General features: G+C 51.9%; 1 protein-coding gene across 1 annotated transcript in view; it reads left to right on the top strand.

Moving 5' to 3' along the window:
- Window positions 1–25,604, top strand: part of TCF20 (transcription factor 20) — a 108,237-nt gene extending 82,633 nt beyond the window's left edge. The window contains 4 exon segments of the mRNA XM_038756225.1: window positions 6,290–6,383; window positions 15,343–15,392; window positions 16,928–17,022; window positions 25,383–25,604. Coding sequence (XP_038612153.1) covers window positions 6,290–6,383; window positions 15,343–15,392; window positions 16,928–16,978 — 195 coding nt within the window. The 3' untranslated portion in view covers window positions 16,979–17,022; window positions 25,383–25,604.
- The last annotated feature ends 344 nt before the right edge of the window (window positions 25,605–25,948 follow it).

Below are 25,948 nucleotides of genomic sequence, written 5' to 3'. Positions count from 1 at the left end.
TTATTGTCCATCTCCCCATCGAGACTGTAAGCTCGTCATGGGCAGGGAACGTGTCTCCGAACTCTGTTATATTGGACTCTCCCAACATTAAACACAGTAAGCACTCAATAAATACGATTAATGGATTGCTTTGAGGGTAGGGGTGAGGAGAGAGGGCCAAAGTACTCAGTGAGTTGCCTATATGGTTGTCACAGTGGGAACTTTCTTCTCCGGAAGCAGCGTGGCCTAGTGGTTAGAGCACAGGCCTGAGAGTCAGAAGGATCCTCCGTGCAGGGCACTGTACTAAGCACTTTGGAGAGCAACATTCATTCATTCAATCGTATTTATTGAGCGCTTACTTTGTGCAGAGCACTGTCCTAAGCGCTTAGGAAGTACAACATCTAGAGACGGTCCCTACCCAACAACGGGCTCACAGTCTGGAAGGGGGAGACAGAGAACAAAACAAAACATATTAACAAAATAAAAGTAAATATGTACAAGTAGAATAAATAGAGTAATAAATCTGTACAAACATATATACAGGTGCTGTGGGGAGGGGAAGGAGGTAGGGAGGGGGAGAGGAAGGAGGGGGCTCAGTCTGGGAAATGAAAATCATCCCTGGATGGGCTTGAACCACCAACCTTTCAGTTAACAGCCGAACACGCTAACCGATTCCCTGCCCACAACAATCTTGAGGGGGAGACGGACGTTATTAAGGGTAGTTTATAATATATAATTTAAAGATCTGTACATAAATGCCGTGGGGATGTGGGCAAGGGGTCGGCAGCGAGACAGACGAGATGGAAATAGTTCCAAAATGGATTTAGATTTTGTACAAAAAGGCCAAGGAGGCGCCACCTCCAGAGCCCGGGCCCCCTGGGAGTCCCGTCCAGAGCCCCGGCTCCTTAATTAGCTGGGCTTCACCCCGTGGGAGGAGATGATAGGCCACCCCAGCCTCTCTGCTGTCATCCAAAACCAGAACACAGAACGCTTTTTTTGCACAGAGGCTGTTCAGGCGACCCTTAGTTCTTGATCTCCGTCTTGGGAGAGACTCATTTGCCAAATGGAAATCCCGGATCCTGGGGAACAGCTGCTTCGTTAGAGAGGCACTGGCGTTGCATTCTTCTCACGCGGATTAAGACAAGATGTACTTTCTGTTACTGATTCGCCCGCTCTGAGATGCCGGTACCGGTTCTGCGGTCAGATAGGGAGGAGCCCCTGCTTTCTAAAGCCAAGTGGGATGTCAAGGCGAGCAAGTGTCCAGTGAAAAAGAACGTCACTGGTTCAACCGAATGTTCAACCGAATTGACAGATCGGTAACTCTTTCTCGATTCTGTGGGTGGTGGTGCATGGCCGTTCTTCATTGGTGGAGCGATTTGTCTGGTTAATTCCGATAACGAACGAGACTCTGGCATGCTAACTAGTTACGCGACCCCCCGAGGCCCTACTGAGAGCTCACCTCCTCCAGGAGGCCTTCCCAGACTGAGCCCCCTCCTTCCTCTCCCTCTCGTCCCCCTCCATCCCCACCGTCTTACCTCCTTCCCTTCCCCACAGCACCTGTATATATGTATATATGTTTGTACATATTTATTACTCTATTCATTTAGTTTACTTGTACATATCTATTCTATTTATTTTAATTTGTTAATATGTTTGGTTTTGTTCTCTGTCTCCCCCTTCTAGACTGTGAGCCCACTGTTGGGTAGGGACTGTCTCTATATGTTGCCAACTTGTACTTCCCAAGTGCTTAGTACAGTGCTCTGCACACAGTAAGCGCTCAATAAATGTGATTGATTGATTGATTGATTACAGTGTCACCAGCTGAAGTGAGCCGGGTACACACATCTTTCTCCTTCCTTCAGTGGGGCAGCGCCGTGAATGCTGGCAGGCAAAGGCCTCACTCCCCCTATTCATTCATTCAATCGTATTTATTGAGTGCTTACTGTGTGCAGAGCACTGTACTAAGTGCTTGGGAAGTACAGGTTGGCAACATATAGAGACAGTCCCTACCCAACAGTGGGCTCACAGTCTAGAAGTCTGTACTTGGCTCTAGAGCCTCGGGTCTCAAATGGGGCGGGTTGGAAGTTGTGGGGTGGTGGGAAAGCATGTGTTGACCGTACGGGTCAGGTTACTGTGATCATGAGCCTGTTGTTGGGTAGGGATTGTCTCTATTTGTTGCTGGGTTGTACTTTCCAAGCACTCAGTACAGTGCTCTGCACACAGTAAGTGCTCAATAAATACGATTGAGTGAATGAATGAATCACCACTACTCTCCCCACTTTCAAATCCCTCCTCATGAGAGCCTGCCCTGTCTAGGCTCTCATTTCTCTAATTCACCCTTCCGTCTGCATAATGGCATTTATTAAGCGCTTACTATGTGCAAAGCACTGTTCTAAGCACTGGGGAGTTTACAAAGTGATCAGGTTGTCCCACGGGGGGCTCACAGTCTTAATCCCCATTTTACAGATGAGGGAACTGAGGCCCAGAGAAGTGAAGTGACATGCCCAAAGTCACACAGCTGACAAGTGGCGGAGCTGGGATTTGAACCCGTGACCTCTGACTCCAAAGCCCAGGCTCTTTCCACTGAGCCATGCCGCTTCACCTGTACACTTATTATTTGCCCCAAAGTACTTCTTAATTGATCAATCAATGCTATTTTTGTAGTTATGAATTTATTTACTGAAGTACACACCCTATACACTCCCATTTCCCCTATCAGAAATTTATTTTAATATCTGTCTCCCCCTCTAGATCGCGAGCTCCGTGTTGGTAGGGAGCGTACCTATCAACTTGACTGTATCGTTCTCTCCCAAAGCACCTGGTTCAGTGCTTGGCACACCGTAATCGCTCAATGAATACCACTGATTGATTGACCGTTCTGCAGTCCTGGGCACTTAACGGTTTTTCCTGGGTTAGGGGCTGCGGAGCTGGGAGGCTCCTGGCCTTTCTCCCAGCTCTGGTTTGTCTCCCTCTTTCCTCCTCCCCAATGTGGCCCCTTGCCTGTGAGCCAGTTGAAGTAACTAAAACCACCTAATGAGAGGAGGCTCCGGATTAACACACAACCCTTGGGGAAGAACTGTAGCTAACTCCGGAAGGCCATGAGTTCCAGGGAAACCCAGCTGAGATGTGTAGAAGCCCTGTTCTCTGGTGGTTGGCTTGTTACGTTGGAGACGAATCTCCGGGGTTCCCTTTGGTCTGTATTCCACCCCATCTCTCCGGCCCTAGTCGTTCTCCCGCCTGCTCTCCTCTCTCTCTCCTACGTGTCCTCGGTCTCAAAAGGAAGCCACGGAGGGTAACGTGAAAGAGGACCCTCTGCAAGAAGAAGCAGCGTGGTGTAGTGGCTAGCGCGCAGGCCTGGGAATCCGACTCTGCCACTTGTCTGCTGTGTGACCTTGGGCAAAGTCACTTCTCTGGGCCTCAGTTCCCTCCTTTGCAAAATGGGAGTTAATAATAATGATGGTATTTGTTAAGCACTTACTCTGTGCCAAGCACTGGTATAATCAGGTTGTCCCAAATGGGGCTCCCATTCTTAATCCCCATTTTACAGATGAGGTGACTGAGGCAGAGAGAAGTGAAGTGACTTGCCCAAAGTCACACAGCTGACAGGTGGTGAAGCCGAGATCGGAACCCACGACCTCTGACTCCCAAACCCGGGCTCTTTCCACTGAGCCCCGCTGCTTCTTGGGACAGGGACTCCGTCCAACCTGATGAGTGGCTCAATGGAAAGAGCACAGGCTTGGGAGTCAGAGGTCATGGGTTCAAATCCCAGCTCTGCCACTTGTCAGCTGTATGACTTTGGGCAGGTCACTTCCCTTCTCTGGGCCTCAGTTCCCTCATCTGTAAAATGGGGATGAAGACTGCGAGCCCCACGTGGGACAACCTGATCACCTTGTATCCTCCCCAGCGCTTAGAACAGTGCTTTGCACATAGTAAGCGCTTAACAATGCCATTATTATTATTATTATCTTGTATCTACCCCAGAGCTTAGAGCAGTGTGCCTGGTACATTAGTAAGCACTTAACTAATACCATAATTATTATTATTAAGGTGGCAGGAGGAAGAGGGAAGATTGGAGAAGAGGGGAGGGAAGAGGGGTTCTTTCTGCTGCCTCGCAGTACTTACCTCCCCCGACCTCAGCCTCCTGGGCAGCTTTTCAAGCCCCACCCTTGTACGGAGCTGGTCCCGGCCTCCAAGATCGGGCTGGGCTGAGGCCCAAAGTGCTGGAAAGTGCGCAGCTGCCTTAGTTGCACCTACGGGGACAAGCTGTTAGGGCCACCCAGAAGTGTCTGTACACCTACACGGGGCCAGATTTCAAGTCAGTCATTCATTCAGTCGTGAACAGAGCACTGTACTTGAGCGCTTGGGAAGTCCAAGTTGACAACATATAGAGACGGTCCCTACCCAACAGCGGGCTAGAAGTCGGTGTAGTGTGGTGAATTGAGTTCCCTTGCCTCACCGTCCTCACAGGTGGCCCCGGAAAGCGAAGCTAGTGGGGAGAGAAAGAAGTGGACAAGTGCCCCAAACTGACCCTATGGGGTCCGTCAGCTTCCATCCCGATGCCCTGCCTTAACCTGACCGCCTCGGTCATCTCGGGTCACCCTCCCACTGATCCACTCCTCCCGCAACCGTGCAGGCCCTCCGTCGTATTTAGTAATCATTGTGCTGTTTGTTAACTGCTTACTGTGTGCCAGGCGCTGGACTAAGCGCTGGGGCGGATACAAGCAAATCAGGTTGGACACAGTCCTGGTCATCATCATCATCATCAATCGTATTTATTGAGCACTTACTGTGTGCAGAGCACTGTACTAAGCACTTGGGAAGTACAAATTGGCAACATATAGAGACAGTCCCTACCCAACAGTGGGCTCACAGTCCCACGTGGGGCTCCCAGTCTCCATCCCCATTTTACAGTTGTGATTACTAAGGCCTAGAGAAGTGAAGTGACTTGCCCGAGGTCACACAACGGACAAGTGGCGGAGCCAGGCTTAGAACTCTTTGCCTTGTCTTTGTCTTGCCACCCCAGACTCTCCCCAGCCCTGAGCGTTGCCCAGGAGGCAGAGGCAGCCAAGGCCCCACAGGAAACGCGACTGAGAGAGGTCCGAAATGTCAGCTGAGGGGAGCGCCAGGGAGGTGACCTGTGGGCCATTGTCACGTCTAAGCCGTGGTTAGCGGGCAGAAGCCGACTGGCGTGTTTTGCCCCGGTCGATGGCCCCCGTAGGAACGAAGTCACAGGGTGCAGGGACTGAGAGTCGAGGCCCTTGAAGGGGGAAAAGAGCGGGAAAAAAGGAGTCAGGTTTCCCGGAATGGCTGCCATGTCCTGTCCTCCCTCCCGCGTAGACTGGGAGCCCCATATAAGAGGGACCAGGTCTGACCTGATCAACTGGTATCTTATCTACGCAGCATTTAGAACGGTGTTTGCCACATAAGGGCATAATGGTATTAATAACGATAGTGGTATTTGTTAAGCGAGCGTGGCTCAGTGGAAAGAGCCCGGGCTTTGGAGTCAGAGGTCATGGGTTCAACTCCAGGCTCTGCCAATTGTCAACTGTGTGACTTTGGGCAAGTCACTTCATTTCTCTGTGCCTCAGTTCCCTCATCTGTAAAATGGGGATGAAGACTGTGAACCCCCCGTGGGACAACCTGATCACCTTGTAACCTCCCCAGTGCTTAGAACAATGCTTTGCACATAGTAAGCGCTTAACAAATGCCATCATTATTATTATTATTATTATTATTCTCTGTGCCTCAGTTCCCTCATCTGTAAAATGGGGATTAAGACTGTGAGCCCCCCGTGGGACAACCTGATCACCTTCTATCCCCCCCCAGCGCTTAGAACAGTGCTTTGCACATAGTAAGCGCTTAACAAATGCCATCATTATTATTATTATTATTATTATTCTCTGTGCCTCAGTTCCCTCAACTGTAAAATGGGGATGAAGACTGTGAATCCCCCGTGGGACAACCCGATCACCTTGTAACCTCCCCAGCGCTTAGAACAGTGCTTTGCACATAGTAAGCGCATAATAAATGCCATTATTATTATGTTCCAAGCACCGTTCTAAGCCCCGAAGTAGATACAGATCATGGGGCTGGACACAGTCCCTGTCCCACATAGGGCTCACAGTCTTAATCCCCGTTTTTACAGATGAGGTTGCTGAGGCACAGAGAAGTGACTTGCCCAAGGTCACACAGCAGACGTGTGGCAGAGCTGGGATTAGAACCCACGACCTCTGATTCTCAGACCCGTGCTTCTACCGTAATGATCATTATAATGGTAGTAATAGTGACGTCTCACCTTTGTTCCTTTCAGAAATGTTCCCACTGCCAGGAGCCGGGAGCCACCCTAGGCTGCTACAACAAAGGTTGCTCCTTCCGATACCATTACCCGTGTGCCATCGATGCAGGTAAGAGCAAGGAGGACCCGCGGGCATCACCGCCTCCCTCCCCTCACGGGGCCTTTGAGACTGATTCTCCAGCGCGGACTCACCCCGCCGCGTCCCCTCAGATGGGTTTATCCCCGGAGGCCTGGTCCCCTTAGAGCCTCAAGGTGGTCATTTCCCGCTCGCCCCATCCCCAGCCTCGAGACGGCCCACGCAAGCCCGTGGGGAGGAGCCGAAAAGGTGAGTCGAGCCCAACCAGATTCCAGATTCTTCTAAGCTTGCCCAGGGTAGGTCCTTAGTTGGTTCGGTGGAAAAAGAGCAGGGCCCTGGGGGCTGGAGACCTGGGTTTGGGCCCCGAGCGGGCAAGACCCGGCGGGGATCCCAAGAGAAGCCAACGCGGGCGGCCCTATGGCACCGGAGCGGTCGCTTCGGCCGTGAGAGCCCTCAGCGTCCTCCGGGCCTGGGTCACACCGAGGTGCGGCACGGGCCCGAGGGGCCACCGCTCGACGGTCATTTTCAACAGGAAGCTCCATCATCGTCGTCATCGTCACTCCTTGGGATAGAATTCCTAATCTGACGTCACTGCCGGAAGAACGTAGTAGCGATCAGAAAAACTCCGGCCTCAGCACTGCAAGGAGCAGAATGCAAGAACACTGGGCTGTGTCTCTTCTTCCTGTGCACTTTGCCTTGAAAGCTAATTTTGTAAAATTGCAGCAAATGGATAGAAACTCCCTCAAGCAGCCTCTTTCCCTCTCCCCAGAACAGTCAGTCAAAAGGAAAGGGGATGGCAGACCTCCTACGGGCCTCTGACTCGAGCCGGACAGTCTGGTTTACTAGTCTCCTCCGCCTGGCCTGCTGGGCCTCTAAAGGCAGAAAGACTGGTCCTTTGCTAGGGGTGGGGAAAACGAAGATTTTTCTTTGGTTCTAAGCCCGGCCTAGAAGGCTAAACCCATCTCCCATAGACTAATCGGGGCAATTTTCACAGAATTCACAGTAATAATGGTAAGTTTACCCATTCAGACCGTTAGTGGCCACGGCCCCCGGGGTTAAAAAAGGAAATTTCGACCCTGGCGTTTCACCCGTGCTAGTAGTCGTAGATAGAAGGCATTTATTGAGCACCCACAGGTTCTCATAGGAAATACAGGCCCCCCCCGGGTGCAGTGAACATTAGCTGGTGATAACGTTCCCTGCCCACGAGGAGCTTGCACTCATAACCAGAGTGCAAGAGAAGAGAAGCAGCGTGGCTCAATGGAAGGAGCACGAGCTAGGGAATCAGAGGTCATGGGTTCCAATCCCGGCTCCTCCAGTTGTCAGCTGTGTGACTTTGGGCAAGTCACTTCACTTCTCTGGGCCTCAGTTCCCTCAGCTGGAAAATGGGGATTAAGTCTGTGAGCCCCACGTGGGACAACTTGATTACCTTGTATCTACCCCAGCGCTTAGAACAGTGCTTTGCACATAGTAAGCGCTTAATAAATGCCGTCATTATTGTTATTATTATTATTATTCTCTGTGCCTCAGTTCCCTCACCTGTAAAATGGGGATGAAGTCTGGGAGCCCCACGTGGGACAACCTGATCACCTTGCATCCTCCCCAGCGCTTAGAACAGTGCTTTGCACATAGTAAGCGCTTAACAAATGCCATCATTATTATTGTTATTATAACCGCAGAGAGCCCGCCCCACGTTGGCTCTTGTAGGGAGAACTTGGATGCAGAGCCCAGGATCCTTGGCTTCCGTCCCGTGCTCGGATTGCTCAACGACTCTCCCTCACCGCCCTGGGCGCCCCGGGAGCCGTACCCAACCAAGGCGGCTTAGGAAGATTACGATCTCCTGGGTGTTTATTGGTTTGTTAGATCACGTGGTTCGGGTTGGGCCTGAGAGTTGCTTCACGGGGACCACTGAATGTTTCCATATCTCCCGCGGGAGCCTTTCCTCTATTGTAGGGTGTGCGGGAGTTATTCTTCAAGTACCACATCCATAGGCAAGGCGCTCTCCGGTTAACCCTCCCGTTAGAAGATCAGTGGGTCTCCGAAACCTAACGGTACCACGGGGCTTCCGGCGTCTAGGCGGAGCTGGGCCCGGCGAACGTTTTCGTCCCCCGCCCAAACCTTTAAAGGGCTGCCGATATCTCGGGGAAAACTTTTATTACTAGGGATGTCTCTATGGAAACAGGGTCTTTGTCGCATGAGGATTTGGTGGCTCCTGCAGCTTCTTTTCTCTGCCTGATAATAATAATAATAATGATGGCGTTTATTAAGCGCTTACTACGTGCAAAGCACTGTTCTAAGCGCTGGGGAGGTTACAAGGTGATCAGGTTGTCCCACAGGGGGCTCACAGTCTTAATCCCCATTTTGCAGATGAGGGAACTGAGGCCCAGAGGATTTAAGTGGCTTGCCCAAAGTCACACAGCTGACAATTGGCGGAGCCGGGATTTGAACCCGTGGCCTCCGACTCCAAAGCCCGGGCTCTTTCCACTGAGCCACGCTGCTTCTCTGATGCGGAGGGTCCCCTGCTCCTGGTAGTGTGTTTGGTTACTGTCGCGACGGCGGTCCTGTCACCGGCACAGGAGTGGACAGTGAAAATCCGTTTTCTTGTGATTCCCGTACCGATTAAGGAGGAGGAGAAAAAGGAGAGAAAGGTGGTTTTTCACGAACAATTCCGCCCCAGATGAAGAGTCTTCCTTGGCGGGAGAAAGGGAAGATCTAGCCTGTCTCTCTCCATCCCGAAAGAACCCAGGCGGGAATCGTACTTGGTACGGCCGTCTCGCAGAGATCCGTTTAAAACTTCCCTGGCCACAGAAGGGCCTTTGGTCTCTGGGTAGCTGGCTGGGACTTAGCCGTAGCTCAGTAGAAAAGAGCCCGGGCTTCGGAGTCAGAGGTCATGGGTTCAAATCCCGGCTCTGCCAATTGTCAGCTGTGCGACTTTGGGCAAGTCACTTCACTTCTCTGGGCCTCAGTTACCTCGCCTGTAAAATGGGGATTAAGACTGTGAGTCCCCCGAGGGACAACCTGATTGCCTTGTAACCTCCCCTGCGCTTAGAACAGTGCTTTGCACATAGTAAGCGCTTAATAAATGCCATCATTATTATTATCATTATTATTATTACTGGGGCCCGGGCGATCCAGGCCCGTAGTCCACTGACTCCTCCCCTCTCCCCTCCCCAGGCAGTCGCTGGCAGCTCAACAGTCCGTCTGTCTCGGCCGTTAAAGTGGAAGCCCACGGTGGGCAGGGTAAGGTGCTTTGTACCTAGTGGGCACTCATCGTCGTCGGTGGTATTTATTGGGCGCTTCTTATGTGCAGAGCATACCCTGCTAGGCACTTGGGAGAGTACTATCCAACAGATTTGGCAGACACGTTCCCTGCCCACGGTGGGCACTCAGTGGGCATGTATTACCACCCTCTCTACTATTCCTGGCGAATCCTTCTCCATCACCCCAGGAACGTCACGTGGCAGAGGCCTGCGGATTGTCGGTGTCCACGTGTTTATGGATTTGGGGGCAGAGGGGGCCACCGGCTCAGGCGGACGGGGATCTCACTCCCACCTGTGTACTTTTTCCCAGTGCTGAGTATAGTGCTCTGCACAAAGAAAGCGCATAATGAATGATTGCCCCTGTTATTACCACTACTCACGCTCATTTCCTCCAGCCTTCACCTCCCAGTTTTGGCGGCCTCCTCCATCAAAAGACATTCTCTGAGCCCTTCGGTTTTCAGCACCAGCCTAGACGATGAGACAAAGTTAAACAGAAAGGCAAAATTAAAATAAGCATGAAGTCCCAGCCCTTAAGGAGTTTACTTAAAAAAAATAATAAAACCCAGGCTTGGGAGTCAGAGGACCTGGATATATGTTGCCAATTTGTACTTCCCAAGCGCTTAGTACAGTGCTCTGCACACAGTAAGCGCTCAGTAAATACGATTGATGATGATGATTATTCCAATCCCAGCTCCACCACTTACTCATGGTTTGACCTTGAGCAAGTTCACTTCACTGCCTCAACTTCTCCATCTGCAAAATGGGGATTAAATATGTCCTACTTAGACCGTGAGCCCCATGTGGGACAGGGACTGTGTCTAACCTGGTTATCCTGTGTTCATTCATTCAGTTGTATTTATTGAGCACTCACTGTGTGCAGAGCACTGTACTAAGTGCTTAGCCCTGCAGTAGTGCTAGTTAGAGTAATAATAATAATGATGGCATTTACTAAACGCTTACTATGTGCGAAGCACTGTTCTATGCGCTGGGGAGGATACAAGGTAATCGGGTTGTCTCACGTGGGGCTCACAGTCTTAATCCCCCTTTTATAGATGAGGTTAAGTGAGGCACAGAGAAGGTAAGTGACTTGCCCAGAGTCACACAGCTGACAGTTGGCAGAGCTGGGATTTGAACCCATGACCTCTGACTCCAAAGCCTGGGCTCTTTCCACTGAGCCACGCTGCTTCTCATAATAAAGATAATAATAATAATATAATTATAATTAATTAATAATAAGTATAATATTAATGATGATTGATATAATTACAATAATATATAAGCATAATAATAATAGAGTACATAATAAACCCTAAAAAAAATCACCATCATCATCAGTGGTATTGTGTGTTTACTGTATGCAAAGCACATTAGAACTTGGAAAAGTACAATATTCATTCATTCAGTCGTATTTATTGAGCGCTTACTGTGTACAGAGCACTGTACTAAGCGCTTGGGAAGTCCAAGTTGGCCACATATAGAGACGGTCCCTACCCAACAGCAGGCTCACAGTCTAGAAGGGGGAGACAGACGACAAAGCAAAACGTATTAACAAAATAAAATAAATAGAATAGTAAATATGTACCACAGACTCTTTAGATATGTTACCTTCCCATGATGAGCTTGTTATCATTATTATTATTATTACTGTGCGAAGAGATGTGAAATTTCATCTAGAGATTGGTATCAACTAACTAATGTTGGTATCAACATTATTATTATTAAGTGAACTCTCCCAGAGAATAATAATGATGATGATGATGGCATTTATTAACCGCTTACTATGTGCAAAGCACTGTTCTAATGCTGGGGAGGTTGCAAGGTGATCAGGTTGTCCCATGGGGGGCTCCTAGTTTTAATCCCCATTTTACGGATGAGGTAACTGAGGCCCAGAGAAGTGAAGTGACTGGCCCAAGGTCACACAGCAGACAAGTGGCGGAGCTGGGACTAGAAGCCAGGTCCTTCTGATTCCCGGGCTCTAGGCACTGGGCCACACCCCTTCCACCCTCTGATTTCCGCGGTATTGACTGAGATGGGGCGAGCCTCGCCTCGCCTCTGGCTTCCCCCTCACATGTGGAGGCCGAGAGCCCGCCCACAGACAAGGTACAGATGGAAGCAGCCTGCCCTAGTCGCCAGAGCCCGGGCCCGGGAATCGAAAGGCCATGGATTCTAATCCCGACTCCGCCACTTATCTGCTGTGTGACCTCGGGTAAGTCACTTTCACTTCTCCGGGCCTCATTTCCCTCATCTGTAAAAAGAGGGTTGAGACTGTGAGCCTCAAGTGGGACAGGGACTCTGTCCAAGCCGATTTTCTTGTACCCACCCCAGAGTTTAGTACGGTGCCTGGCACATAGTAAGCACGTTGGGCAAGTCACTTAACTTCTCTGGGCCTCAGTTACTTCATCTGGAAAATGGGGATTAAGACTGTGAGCCCCACGTGGGACAACCTCATCACCTTGTAATAATAGTGGTGGCATTTATTAAGCGGTTACTATGTGCAAAGCACTGTTCTAAGCGGGAGGTTACAAGGTGATCAGGTTGTCCCACGTGGGGCTCACAGTCTAAATCCCCATTTTACAGGTGAGGGAACTGAGGCACAGAAGTTGTGACTTCCCCAAAGTCATTCATTCATTCAATCGTATTTATTGAGCACTTACTGTGTGCAGAGCACTGTACTAAGCGCTTGGGAAGTACAAGTTGGCAACTTATAGAGACGGCCCCGACCCAACAGCGGGCTCACAGTCTAGAAGTCACACAGCTGACAATTGGCAAAGCCGGGATTTGAACCCATGATCTCTGACTCCAAAGCCCGTGCTCTTTCCACTGAGCCATGCTGCTTCTCCATGCTGCTCATATCCCCTCCAGTGCTTAGAACAGTGCTTTGCACATAGTAAGCACTTAACAAATGCCATCATCATTATTATTATTAACAAAGACTGTAATTATTATTACTATTAGTAGTAGCAGTAGTATTAACAGCAGACTCCCGTAGACCGGAGATGTAGAAATGAAAGATGCAGGAAAGACCTCCCTGCCCAGATCCTCACGGAGTGAGACTGGTCGGAAGAAAAGCTAACGCTGCCCTTCCGGCCGGAAGACACGGGTGTCCAGAGCTGTCGGGCTGGATCCGGTTCAATTTTCCTTCATATCGGCCTGGGGAGCGGCAGCAAATGAGAAGCTTCCTCGGCTTATTCCGATTGATTCCGAATAGCGGCCTTTGAGTGGTGTGACGGGAACCAGTCGTGGAAGGGGAACCGAGCGATCCGTTCCTACCTCCTGGGGAAGGACAGCGTCTCTGGCTAATTTAACGATAAAGCATCCCTCGCCTCGCTCCGAGTAACCCGACTTGGGACCAGGCTGGCCTCGCCGTCCCTGGAGCTGTGGTTGTCTGTCTCCTGCTGTTCCGTAAACTCTTCCGGCAGATTGGAACAGCAGGAAACCTTGGTCACGCTACGTACTTGAGGGTTTAAAATTAACACATGTTATTTACTGCCGTGCTATTTCTTGGGGGGGTGGGATTGGAGTTTAGCAGGGACTTGCTGACTTTGTGAGCCCCTGGCCCGGAGATGGGCCGGCCCAGGTAGCGTTGATATTTTGAGGTTAGAGAAACAGCTTGGCCTCGTGGAAAGAGCACAGGCGTGGAAGAAGGAGGACCCGGGTTCAAATTCTGGTTCCGCCACTTGATGATGATGGGATTTGTTAAGCGCTTACTATGTGCAAAGCACTGTTCTAAGCGCTGGGGAGGTTACAAGGTGATCAGGTTGTCCCACGGGGGGCTCACAGTTTTAATCCCCATTTTACAGATGAGGGACCTGAGGCTCAGAGAAGTTAAGTGACTTGCCCAAAGTCACACAGCTGACTGTTGGCGGAGCCGGGATTGGAACCCACTGGTGGATTTCCGCCACTTACCTGTTGTGTGACCATGGGAAAGTCACTTCACTTCTCCGAGCCTCAGTTTCCTCATCTGTAAAACGGGGAAGAAATCCCTGTTCTCTGTCCCCCTTTAGACTAAAGGCCCCAAGAGGGGGAAGCGGCCTGGAGTAATGGATAGAGCACAGGCCTGGTCTTGGGTTGTAATCCCAGCTCCGCCACGTCTCTGCTCTGTGAACCCGGGCGAGTCACTTCACTTTTCTGGGCCTCAATTATCTCATCTGTAAAATGGGGATTGAGACTCTGAGCCCCACCTGGGACAGGGACTGTGTCCAACCCAAATTGCTTTTATCCTCCCCAGTGCCTGGCACACGGTAAGTGCTTAAATATCATTATTATTATTATTATTATGGGCAGGAACTGCATCTAACCTGATAATCTTGTATCTACCCTACTGCCTGGTATCCAATAAGCACTTAATGAATGCCACAATAATTATTGTTGTTATGTGATGGGAAGCTGTCAAAGACCTGGCCAAATTGACTTTTTCAGGTTGGATACCCAACAGTAAAGGCCAAATTAGAGAAAGAGTCTTGGGAACCTTATCGGTATTTATTGGACACCTGCTGTGTGCAGAGCACTGTTCTGTGCACTTGGAAGATTACGTTAGTAGGTATAATCCCTGCCCTCAGGGATCTTATGGCTTGGTGGGGAAGACAAAACCTAAGGTAACTTAGGAAGAAGAAGGGGCAGGGCACCAGTGTTTGAGTTAGCGTTTAAACAGTAGGGTACGGGTTTAAGTCGACGTGTTCTAAGGCCTTATGGGTGCTAACGACTTTATCGCGCCTTGGGGGATTCCAAGATGTGCTAGGAATTTATCTTAGCGTCTGTCTCCCCCACTAGATCATAAGCTCCATGAGAGCGGGGATCTGTCTCCATACTCTTTTGTACTCTCCTAAGCGTTTAATGCAGTGCCCTTCACAGAGCGAGCAGTCAGTAAGTACTATCGATTGACTAAGTGCATCGTTGCAGGGCTAGGCTCCAGGTTGAACCCTGATTAAAGCGTCCGCATCATGAGAGCAGGGACCACGTGGTCTCCGTTCTGCTTCCCAGCGGGGTAGAGCATCGTACGGTGCCGGACGTCCGGAGAGAGTTCAACAGACAGGAATCAGATGGGACCGCTGGATCTTAATCACTTCCAGCAGATATCATCTTCAAAGGGAATTCGTTCATTCCATGTCCGAGTCTGGCTCGCCGAAGTTCCCTTGTTACCTCGCCTGGCAGCCCCCCGGAGTTCTCACTGCTAGTATAAGAACAAAACTAAGCCGATCCCCGAATTTGGAAGTCGGAATTAGTCGTGTTTTATCTCCACAAGATTGTAAGCTCCTCGAGGGCAGGAATCAGGTCTGCCAACTCTATTGCACTCTCCCATGGGCTCCGTACAGTGCTTTGCACGCAGTAAAATGCTCAGTACATACCACTGATCAATCGATTCATTCAAGGAACAGTAACAGGACCTTCACCTTCCTGTCTCGTGTTAGATGCGCTTGTCCCACGGGACCAGTCTGCTCGGCCCGGAAAGCGGGACCCTAGATCGGAGCAGATCTTTCCCGATAGGTTTGATAATCCACGCGGGGCGGGGGAGAAGGTGGATAAAGAGGAGCATGTCTCATTCTTTCCTTTGGTGTGAAATGTGCAGGCTGAAGAAGGCCTGGATTTGGCCTTCCGAATTGCTCTAGGAGCGTGACACCCGTCGACGTCATTATTTTCCAGAGAGTGATTCTGATTTTCCAGAGGTGGGAAGCGACGCACGCGACTCCCGTGACGGGGACCGAGTGTCCAGCTAACTCGCCTCTTCTCTGTTGCAGATTGTTTACTAAACGAAGAGAATTTCTCAGTGAGGTGCCCCAAGCACAAGGTAAGATCTCTTCGCCCAGTTCCTCCCGCTTTTGGAATCCCCGCTCCCTCCCGGGATTAGGCGTCCTGCAGCAGACTGGTTTTAGGGGAGCTGTCTTGTCAGTGGAGAGTTGGGAGTGAGTTTCATTTCCTGCCTGGATGTGGAAGAATAAGTGAGCCAGGAGGGGTTCAGTGGCTGGACCCGGTTCAGAAAGTTCTGCTCTCCTCCCCCGCTAAGGTTTCCTTTCCCGACCCGGTCGGTTGCGAGGGTTTGGCGGCTCCGGCTCAAGCCCGGGGCCCAGATCCGGAGAACTGGGGTTCCTGCCTCCCCAAATCCTTTCTTCCGCTGAGCTTGAGACGGGAAGCCGGGGTCCTTGCCGCTGGTAGCGTTCCCCGCGGATGGGCCGGGGGCTCGGGGGACGCCTGGCTGGACCGGCCTTTGCCGTTGAGGTTGGGCCCAGGGCCTCCTTGAGTTGGCCGGAGAGGGAAAAGATGGGAAGAGCGGATTTGGAGCGCCGGGAAAGCTCCATCCTTTTCCCGCCTCGGCGACCCCAAGATGGGAAGCAGCGTGGAAGCAGAGAAGCCGCATGGCTCAGTGGAAAGAGCACGGGCTTTGGAGTCAGAGGTCATGGGGTCAAATCCTGGCTCTGCCAAATGTCAGCCGTGTGACTTTGGGCAAATCACTTCTCTGGGCCTCCGTTACCTCATGTGGAAAATGGAGAGCCCCCTGTGGGACAACCTGATTGCCTTGTAACCTCCCCAGCGCTTAGAACAGTGCTTTGCCCATAGTAAGCGCTTCATAAATGCCATCATTACTATTATTATTATGGGAGCGCTCGACTTCCGCACCCTGGAGTTCCAGGAAGTCGGGGAGGGGCAGTGGGACTCGCCCGCCGGGTCCTTGGTGGGCAGAGGAGCTGGCTGGGGTGGGGTTAGCTCTCGGAAGAGGGGAGGTTGGATATCGAGGGGGAGAGGTTTGTCTTCTGGAGTGTGTGTGCGTGTGTGTCTCCGTGTGTCTCCGCTCACCCAAACTCCCGGGATCTTGTGGTGTTGACGAGGGTCCGTGTTCCCCTGCCCAGGGTTGTGCTGACACCTGGTGGTCCTCGTGCGGCTCGTTCGTAGCAGTCGGGCCCGGCCAGGTCAACCGCTCCCGTCTCTGCCCACCTTCATTCATTCAGTCGTATTTATTGAGCGCTTCTACTGTGTGCAGAGCACTGTACCAAGCACTTGGGAAAGTCCAGTGGAACAGTAAACAGACCCATTTGCTGCCCACAATGAAAACCCGAAGGGCAGGCGTTCGGGTGGCACCTGTGCCGCGGGCCTCGTACAGCTCCCCTTTCCAGTCAAGCCTCGGATTTTTAACCTTGCTTTTTCTCCTGGAAAACCCTGTCGGAAAACCTCCCGCGAACGTGAGCGCCTCTTCCCCGTACTGACTTTCTCTTCTTTTTCCTCCATTTTCCGTGTGCTTTTCCCTCCGCTTTCCGCCTGCTGTCCCCTGCTTCCCGTCGGCTCCCCGCCCGTCAGCCTCTCCTCCCCTGCCCTCTTCCCCCCTTGCAGAACAAGACGGTCAAAGGCAGCCTCAGCACAGAGCAGTCGGAGCGGGGGTGAGGGGGGCAGTGTGCTCGTGGGAATGGAAATAAAAGCAAGCACAGGTGAGTTGGGGGAACCCGGACAGTTTCCCCCCCACTGCCCCAGCAGGTCTCTCTCTCTTTCTGTCTCTCTCTCCTGGGCAGGGAGAGAGGCCGGGGCCCCGGGAGAGCACGCGGAGGATCTGATCGGGGCCCGGGTTTTCCACTTGGCCCCGGGGAGCCACAGACCGGCTGCTCTCTTCTCCCAACCTTCCCCAACTGACCTCTGTCCCCTGTTGCTCTGCCTTCTGTCAGCCCCCGCACTCCTTCCCTTGAAAAAACTTCCCCTCGGGTTTCTTCGTATCCGTTGTCCCTCGAGCGGGGAGGAGGTGGGGGACACAAGGTGACAGAATCCGCCTTGCCCGCAAACCGGCCGGACCCGTTTTTCCAGCCCGGCAGAGAGCCAGGGGGGCAGGAGGGGTCACTCAGGGTGTCACTTCCAGGGAGGTCCGGCTGGAGCTGCGGGGCTTTTGGGGGCTCGGGCCTGGCTGAGAAGGGAGGACCTACTTACTCCCCAGTTTGCCGGTCCAGCCTGGAGCAATCAATCAATCAATCAGTCGTATTTATTGAGCGCTTACTATGTGCAGAGCACTGTACTAAGCGCTTGGGAAGTACAAATTGGCATCACATAGAGACAGTCCCTACCCAACAGTGGGCTCACAGTCTAAAAGGGGGAGACAGAGAACAGAACCAAACATACCAACAAAATAAAATAAGTAGGATAGAAATGTACAAGTAAAATAAATAAATAGAGTAATAAATATGTACAACCATATATATATATATATATATATACAGGTGCTGTGGGGAAGGGAAGGAGGTAAGACGGGGGGATGGAGAGGGGGACGAGGGGGAGAGGAAAGAAGGGGCTTAGTCTGGGAAGGCCTCCTGGAGGAGGTGAGCTCTCAGCAGGGCCTTGAAGGGAGGAAGAGAGCTAGCTTGGAGCAAGTCCAGACCCAGAGTGGGGGGGTCGTCTGACCCTCAGGCAACCCTGAAGGGCACCTCAGCCTGGCGGGGGCACAGAGAGGAGCCGCCTTCTGCGAGGGAGCGGTCAAGCTTCTCCGATTGTGTGGGCTGCGCCCTCCGTGAGGTCCAAACTCCCCACCCAGGAGAGTGGTTCATGTCCGTGGCTCTTCCCGCCAGGAAATGAGGGCACGTTTCCAAGGATCTGCCATTGGCCCAGGGCCTTTCAGCCCTCTAAGGAGAGGGCTGGTAGATTGAAATCCTCTACTAGTACATTGAAAAATTCCCCTCTTCCTCCAAGCCCTGCGGCCACCTGTTTGGGACAAGTTTCTACTAATTGCCCATTCCCGAAGCCCCAGTCTATTCCCACTGAGTAGAATTTTTTTTTACAACTTCCTTTCTTTCTTTAAAAACCTAAGCCTTACTGGGTTAGAGACCTCATCTTACCCCTCAGGTTCTCAGCGGGCGGAGGCATTATCCGCGATGGTGTGTCCTGTGCCCGGAGCTGCCCGAACTTGTTTCTGTGGCAGCTAGAACTGGCGGGCGGCTCCGACCCCACCCTCCCCGACAGCGAAAGCGCTGAGGGATACGGCGAAATGTCGAGAAGTGAATAAAGGAAACACCTTGATCGCAAAAATGCAACCTGTACAACTTGAACTTGCCCTTGCAGATTGAAATTTAGAGCAAGAGGCTCCGGCAGGTTCAGAAAAAGGTTAGGTGGTTACGTAAATAAAAATGAAGGGCTTTGCCGTTTCCCCTAGCCCGACAAACCTTCTGTGGAGGTGGGCCAGGAAGATCAGTTTAGGGGTCAGGCGTTTTCCCTTCTGCAGGTTGTCTAAGGCATCTCCTTGGACAACCCGGGAGTTTTTGCCTGCCGATGGGGAAACAGGCCTGTCGCTCTGTTGGGGTTTGGCCATTTTGCTGTTCCGGAAATGTGAGTTCCCCGCGGAACGCGTTTGCTCGTATCACGGTGATCGGTCGCGGAAGCGACCCAGAGGTCAGTGGTGATTTTGGACCTGTAGGGCTAAAGTTGGGCCCGTGGCCAGGATCCAGCCCGCTGTCAGGGACCTCACCGGGGCAAGGCCCAAGACCCGCCGTCCCATCCCACCATTCTGGAAGCAGAGGATCCTGGCAGAGGACATTGACCAGAGGGCACCTGTGGTCTGTGCTCTAAACAGCACCCCTGCTCTCCCCTCCTTCACTTCCAGTCCCTGGGAAAGGGAAGAGCAACAACCCCTCCCTGCTTTTGGCAGACACTCCCAGGGTCCTGGGAGCCCCGGGGATTCACTCGATTGGGTAAGAAGAGATTCAAAACTGGTCTTCACGCATCCCCTTACGTCTCCCAGTAGGAGGATACCTCAGTAGCCTGTGGGTGGGATTTTTTTTTATTTTTTAAGGGCCCTGAAGAGAGAGAGAGGGTAGAGTTTGGAGATAGAGAAAATGACGGTGTTGGGTGTGTATCTGTTGGGTGTGTATCTACCCAGCGCTAGAGCTCAGGCCAGTTGGGAATGGGAAAGCTCAGGGCGGGGTCTGGGCAGCTGGCAACGAGCCCGCCGTCCCCTGGTGCCAAGCGAGACAGACTAGGCCAGCCTGAGGGGGCCGACGGCGAGGGGGAAGGGCGGGAGATGAACTGGGGATAGAGAGGGAATGGGCTGACCTGGCCAGAATGGAGGGAGCAGGCCCAATAGGAGCAAGAAATGGTCCAGAAACCGGGGCTTGCGGATAATCTCTCTGAAACGTGTTCTTTTTTTACATATACTTGAAATGCCCAGCACAATAGTTGAGAGTAACCGGTGTGGGCTAGTAGGAGTGGCTGAGCTGTGGAGCAGCCGCCTCCCAGCCCAGCCGGGTCACAGTCCAGACAGAGCTCGCGCTAGGGCGATTTTTGAGGTCAGCGAGCGGGGTGGCCACACCAAGATCAGGGTGTTTTATTGTCCGTAATGGCTTAAGACGGCACAGGACACCGAATTCCTCTCCTCGGACATCTCCTTTTTTAAAGACAGTGAATGCCGTGAAGTAGTGATGATGATTTGTGCTACTAGATTGACGTGTGACGTTCACAGTGGGAAGAGTGCCGGGGGCTGGGAGTTTAAAGCCCCAGATTCTACTCCCAGCTTTGCCCCTGACCTGCCGTGGGACCTTAGACAAGTCACTTCACCTTTGGCCCTCAGTTTCCTCCTCTTTAAAATGGGGGTGAGAAGCCCACCCTCCCTCCTTGGGAGACCTTAAGATCCCTGAGGGACAGAGGCCCAGGTCTTAGCACAGTACTTGGCCCACAGTAAGCACTGGATAAATTGCATCGTCATCCACATCGCAAGGAGCATAGTCTGGCTCTATCCTGATGTCAAGCGCTTAGTACAGTGCTCTGCACACAGTAAGCGCTCAACAAATACGATTGAATGAATGAATGAAGTCATACTCTGCTCCAGACAAGGGTTTGGCCATCCATCCTACTGCCCCCTTGAAGGATTTTCACAGTGGGCTTGTCACATGTCCCGCTGAGGTGCCTTAGTCTTTGAAATTGATGACGGAAATCACGACAGTTCCCTGAGCGAGTGTATAAATCACTCTTCCCAAATCACCTCCCCACCCTCCGTCTCATTTGACTCCGGGAGGTCGGAAAGGGCAAGCCTTCTCTCCATCTTCCCCGGGCAGAAACGGGGACGGAGACGTGACCCAAAAGACGGTGCCCAAAGGTACCCAGCAGGTCACGGGGAGAATCCAGAGCCTGAATCCGTGGCTCCCGGCGCCCGGCCCGATGGAAATGCCCTGGAGCCCCGAAGCCGCTCTGCTTCGATAATACCGTCAAAAAAAACCCCCTTTCCCCGTAAGAAGTTGAAGGGTTTCAGCCCCTCCGATCCCCACCTTCTCGCCAGCCTCCGGCTCGTGAATATCGGTAGTGGGCTCATCTCGGGAGCCAGGCTAGAGCTGAGGGAGCGGAAAAGCCGGTAGTTTTCCATCATTCCACCTCTCTGGTCACAAGTGGGAATTGTGCGCCATTCTCTAGTTATCTGGGGCCCCACACGCTCCTCCCACCGGGCATAAAGTAGACTCTTTCAGCCCTATATATTGAGCACCTCTTGGGTCCATGGGACTGTACTAAGCGCTGTACTGGAAGGGAACACTGGAATAATAAAAAGGAGACGCGATCCCTGCCCTAGAGGCCGTACGATCTAGCCGGGAAGAGAGACATTGAAATGTATTCCAAACAGGGGAAGCAACAGAATATAAGGAAAGTGCGTGATTGTCGGTGGGGTGTGGACCAAAGTGCTCAGGAGGGATTGTCCCAAGTGCATTATAATAGTCTTTATTAAGCGCTTACCATTTGCAGAGCTGCACCTTAGTTTAGCAGGAGGGTTGTTCCAGAGTATTAGTTTAAACATACACGCACACACTCTTTGAGAGAGGGGGAAGGAGGAGTACCGGGGAGTGATTTCTGCACTGGCCACTTGCCAGCAGATTGAAGTGTTTTTAGAAAGCTGGCAGGAGGGTGTGGCCCGGGTTGTATTTCTGGCTCCTTCGCTTGAGGCTTCTCGAATTGCCAGAATTCCTTGGAATTTTTACCGTTTTGCCTCGGGGGAATCTCACACACAATCCCGCCATTAAACCGTCAAATCCAGGCACGGATCCCGGCACTCCTGGCCGGTCGATCCTCCCGCCGTGTCTCCGGAGGCGCCGGCGTATTCCGATGAACCGTGGAAAAATCGGGGTTTCAGATCGATTGCCCAGAACACGGAGAGCGGGAGAGAAAACATTTATTCCCGGGACAAAGGAGCTTCTAGTTGCGGGTCCTTGCCTTAGCGGCAGGCCTGGCAAGCTAAACCCTTTGTGTAACTCCAGCCTTGCTCTGGGTCATGTTTCCTCACAAATAGGACCTCGCGCCAAGGAGTTCACATCACCGCGTAGGCGTGTCCAAACTGCAGTTGCCCAATTGCGTTCAAACGGGCCCTGAGAGCTAACCTGGCTTGACTGCTGTTGCTAGGCCTCTCCTGGTTTTTAGGGGCATTGGCTGGAAGGGCAGGTGGGCACGTGGGTGGATGGATGAATATGGATGTGGGTGGGATGTTGGATGGCCGAGTGCCCCCTCGGCTCGGGAGTCAGAGGTCACGGGTTCAAATCCCGGCTCCGCCACTTGTCAGCCAAGTCACTTCTCTGGGCCTCAGTTCCCTCATCTGTAAAATGGGGATTAAGACTGTGAGCCCCCCGTGGGACAACCTGATCACCTTGTAACCTCCCCAGCGCTTAGAACAGTGCCCTGCACATAGTAAGCGCTTAACAAATGCCATCATCATTATTATTAGTATCTTCAACCTCCCACTCTCCAGTGGCTCCTTTCTCATACTTTCAAATATGTCCACGTAGCCTCGCTTGACCCACCATCACCCTCCAGCTTTCGATTGCCCCATCTCCGTCCTGCCGTTCCTTAGCAAGTTGTTTGCACCTGCTGCTTCCAGTTCTCTCCTTGCTCCCCTGCAATCCACCTTCCCACGCCCATTCACTCAGTGGAAAATGGTCCACCAGTGACCTCCTCCTTGCCAAATCCAATGGCCTCTACTCCATCCTAATCTACTAGGCTCGCTCAGCAGCCCCTTCTTCTGGATTGGCTTTATTAACAGCAGTGTATTAACAGCAGAGAAGCAGCGTGGCTCAGTGGAAATCAATCAATCAATCGATCGATCGTATTTATTGAGCGCTTACTGTGTGCAGAGCACTGGACTAAGCACTTGGGAAGTACAAGTTGGCAACATATAGAGACAGTCCCTACCCAACAGTGGGCTCACAGTCTAAAAGGGGAGACAGAGAACAAAAGCTAAACATACTAACAAAATAAAATAAATAGAATAGATATGTACAAGTAAAAGAGGTCAGGAATTCAAATCCTGGCTCTGCCAGTTGTCAGCTGTGTGACTTTGGGCAAGTCACTTCACTTCTCTGGGCCTCAGTTACCTCATCTGTAAAATGGGGATTAAGACCGTGAGCTCCCCCGTGGGACAACCTGATCACCTTTTAACCTCCCCAGTGCTGAGAACAGTACTTTGCACATAGGAAGTGTTTCATTCATTCAATCGTATTTATTGAGCGCTTACTGTGTGCAGAGCACTGTACTCAATACCATCATCATCATCATTATTATTATTAACACTGTCCTCTCCTGGTCCTCTTCTTGGCTCTCTGGCCACTCCTTTTCACTTCCTTTCACCGGCTCCTCTGCCTCCCACCCCCTAACTGGGGGAGTCCCTTAAGGCTCAGTTCTGGGTCTCCTTCTGTTCTCCATCTACACCCCCTACTACACTCCATCTACTCCCTTATTCACTCATCACAGCTTTAACGACTGCCCCGACGCGGATGATTCCCAAATCTCCCTCTCCAGGCCCAACTCCTCTCTGTGGTCTCACATATCCTCCCGCCTCCAAGACATCTCTGCTTGGATGTCCCGCCCGCCACCTCAGACAACAGATCAGAAACAAAACTCCTCATCTTCCCACCCACACCCTCTCCTCTCCCCGACTTTCCCATTACTGTACACAAACCCCCCTCCTCCCTGTCTCACCAGCCCACAACCTTGGCGTTCTCCTCGACTCATCTCTCTCTCTCATCCGACCCGTTACATCCGATCCGTCTCGGATCCGGTCGGTTCTACCTTCACGACATCTCTAGAATCCGCCCCTTCCTCTCCATCCAGATCGCTGGCTGCCGTGCTGATCCAAATAATTATATCTTGCCTTGATTACTCCATCAGCCTCTTCGCCGACTTCCCTGCCTCCCGTCTCTCCCCTCTCCAGTCCGTACTTCCCTTTGTTTCCTGGATCATTTTTCTTACGAAGCCACTCGATCCGCGTCTCCCTTCTCTTCCAAAACTTCCAGTGGTCGCCCACCCATCTCCACTTCAAACCGAAACTCCTTTCCATCGGCTTTAAGGCACTTAATCCGCTCTCCCTCGGCCCAACTCCTACCCTTCGCTCGTCCGATGCCATCCGCTCACCGTACCCCAGTCTCATCTTTCTTCCCGCCGATCCCTTGGCCTTGTCCTCTCTCTGACCCCCCCACTCCACATCTCCTCCAAGAGGCCTTCCCTGATTAAACCCCTCCCCTCTTGTGGCGTTCAGTAAATACCATTGATTGAGCATATGGAGGGATGAGTCGATGGTTGGGTGGGTACATGGGTGGGCGAGCGGGTGGATCGATCCGTGTGAGGATGGTTAGAGGCATCAAGGGGAAAAAGCCCCTCAATTTAGAGGGATTATAGAAAAGCAGCGTAATTTAGGGGATAGAGCCCCAGGCTGGGGGTCAGAAGGACCCGAGTTCTAATCCTGCTTCACCCCATGTCTGCGTCATGACCTCAGGCAAGCCACTTCACTTCTCTGGGCCTCAGTGCCTTCATCTGTAAAATGGAGATAATCCATTATCCATTATAATAATAATGGAATTTGTTAAGCGCTTACTATGTGCAAAGCACCGTTCTAAGCGCTGGGGGGGATACAAGGTGATCAGGTTGTCCCACGTGGAGCTCACAGTCGTAATCCCCATTTTACAGATGAGGGAACTGAGGCTCAGAGAAGTTGTGTATGTTAAGTTAGAAGTGTGAGCCCCGTGTGGGACCGGGACTGTGTCCAACCTGATGAACTTGGATCTACCCCAGCGCTTCGAACATGGCTTGACACATAGTAAGCGCTTAACAAGTACCATCATCATCATTATTATAGAGAAGGCAGCGTGGCTTAGTGGAAAGAGCCCGGGCTTGGGAGTCAGAGGTCTTGGGTTCTAATCCCGGCTCCGCCACTTGTCAGCTGTGTGACTTTGGGCAAGTCACTTCACTTCTCTGGGCCTGTTACCTCATCTGTAAATTAATTAATGTTGGTATTTGTTAAGCGCTAACTATGTGCCAAGCACTGGGACAGATACAGGTTATTAGGTTGTCCCACTTGCGGCTCACAGTCTTGATCCCCATTTTACAGGCGAGGTCACTGAGGCACAGAGAAGTGAAGTGACTTGCCCAAAGTCACACAGCTGATAAGTGCCGGGATTAGAGCCCACGGCCTCCGACTCCCAAGCCCGGGCTCTTTCCGCTAAGCCGCGCTGCCTTCTCTATAATAACGATGATGATGTGCCGGGCTCTTTCCACTAAGCCACGCTGGGCAATTAAGACTGTGAGCCCCACGTGGGACAACCTAATTGCTTAGTGCTTAGCACATAGTAAGCGCTTAACAAATGTCAACATTTATTTATTTTGATTATTATTATTTATGTACGCGTTCTGTTTCCCACCCACCCCGCCCACCTCGGTCCATCGGGTCCAGCTTCCCCAACACGGGAAAACGCCCGGCGTTAGCAGTGATTCGGTCTCCCCCCGGGGACGAGACCGGCGGTCCCCGGCAGCCGCAGCCGTGTCCTCACGTGGCCGTCTCCTCTCTGTCTTGCAGGTTAGGCTGTTGAGATAAGAAGGTGGTGGACGCTCGTGACTGAATGGAATCTCTGTCCCACTGTGTGCAGCCACGACCCTCCCACCCCCACCCCTGATGTGCCTGCCCATGCCAGCACTTCCTTCATAAATTCTTTCATCACACTTGACTGGTGACATCACAGGAAATGCCCGAGGAGGCGGAATGGCTGTTTCCATGGACACAATCTCCATAGTGACAATGTTTGGGGAGGGTGGGGTGGGGCGGGAGGGCAGGGGGAGGGAAGGGTGGCAGGGCATTTGGGGGGGGGAGTTAAAAGGGGAGGGATAAAAAAATATATATATATAAATCTATTTTTAGTCTGGAAAGACTTTGTTTAAATGGAAAGGTGCGCTATCCCTTTTTATCCATCGATTCTATTTTAAAATGACCGGAACTCCAAATTCGCTCCAACCGCAGTGAAATTGACATAGGCGAAATCCAACCGAGGCTCCCGAAAGAGCTCCGGTTTTGTTAGGGAACGGGGATGCGGGGTGGATCGCGAGGCTGGTCCGTCCCCCCCCCCCCCCCCCCCCACCAATTTCTGT

This window comes from Tachyglossus aculeatus, chromosome 14, assembly GCF_015852505.1.
Source record: "Tachyglossus aculeatus isolate mTacAcu1 chromosome 14, mTacAcu1.pri, whole genome shotgun sequence".
Classification (NCBI taxonomy): Eukaryota; Metazoa; Chordata; class Mammalia; order Monotremata; family Tachyglossidae; genus Tachyglossus; species Tachyglossus aculeatus.
This window is presented reverse-complemented; position numbering and strand designations above follow the sequence as displayed.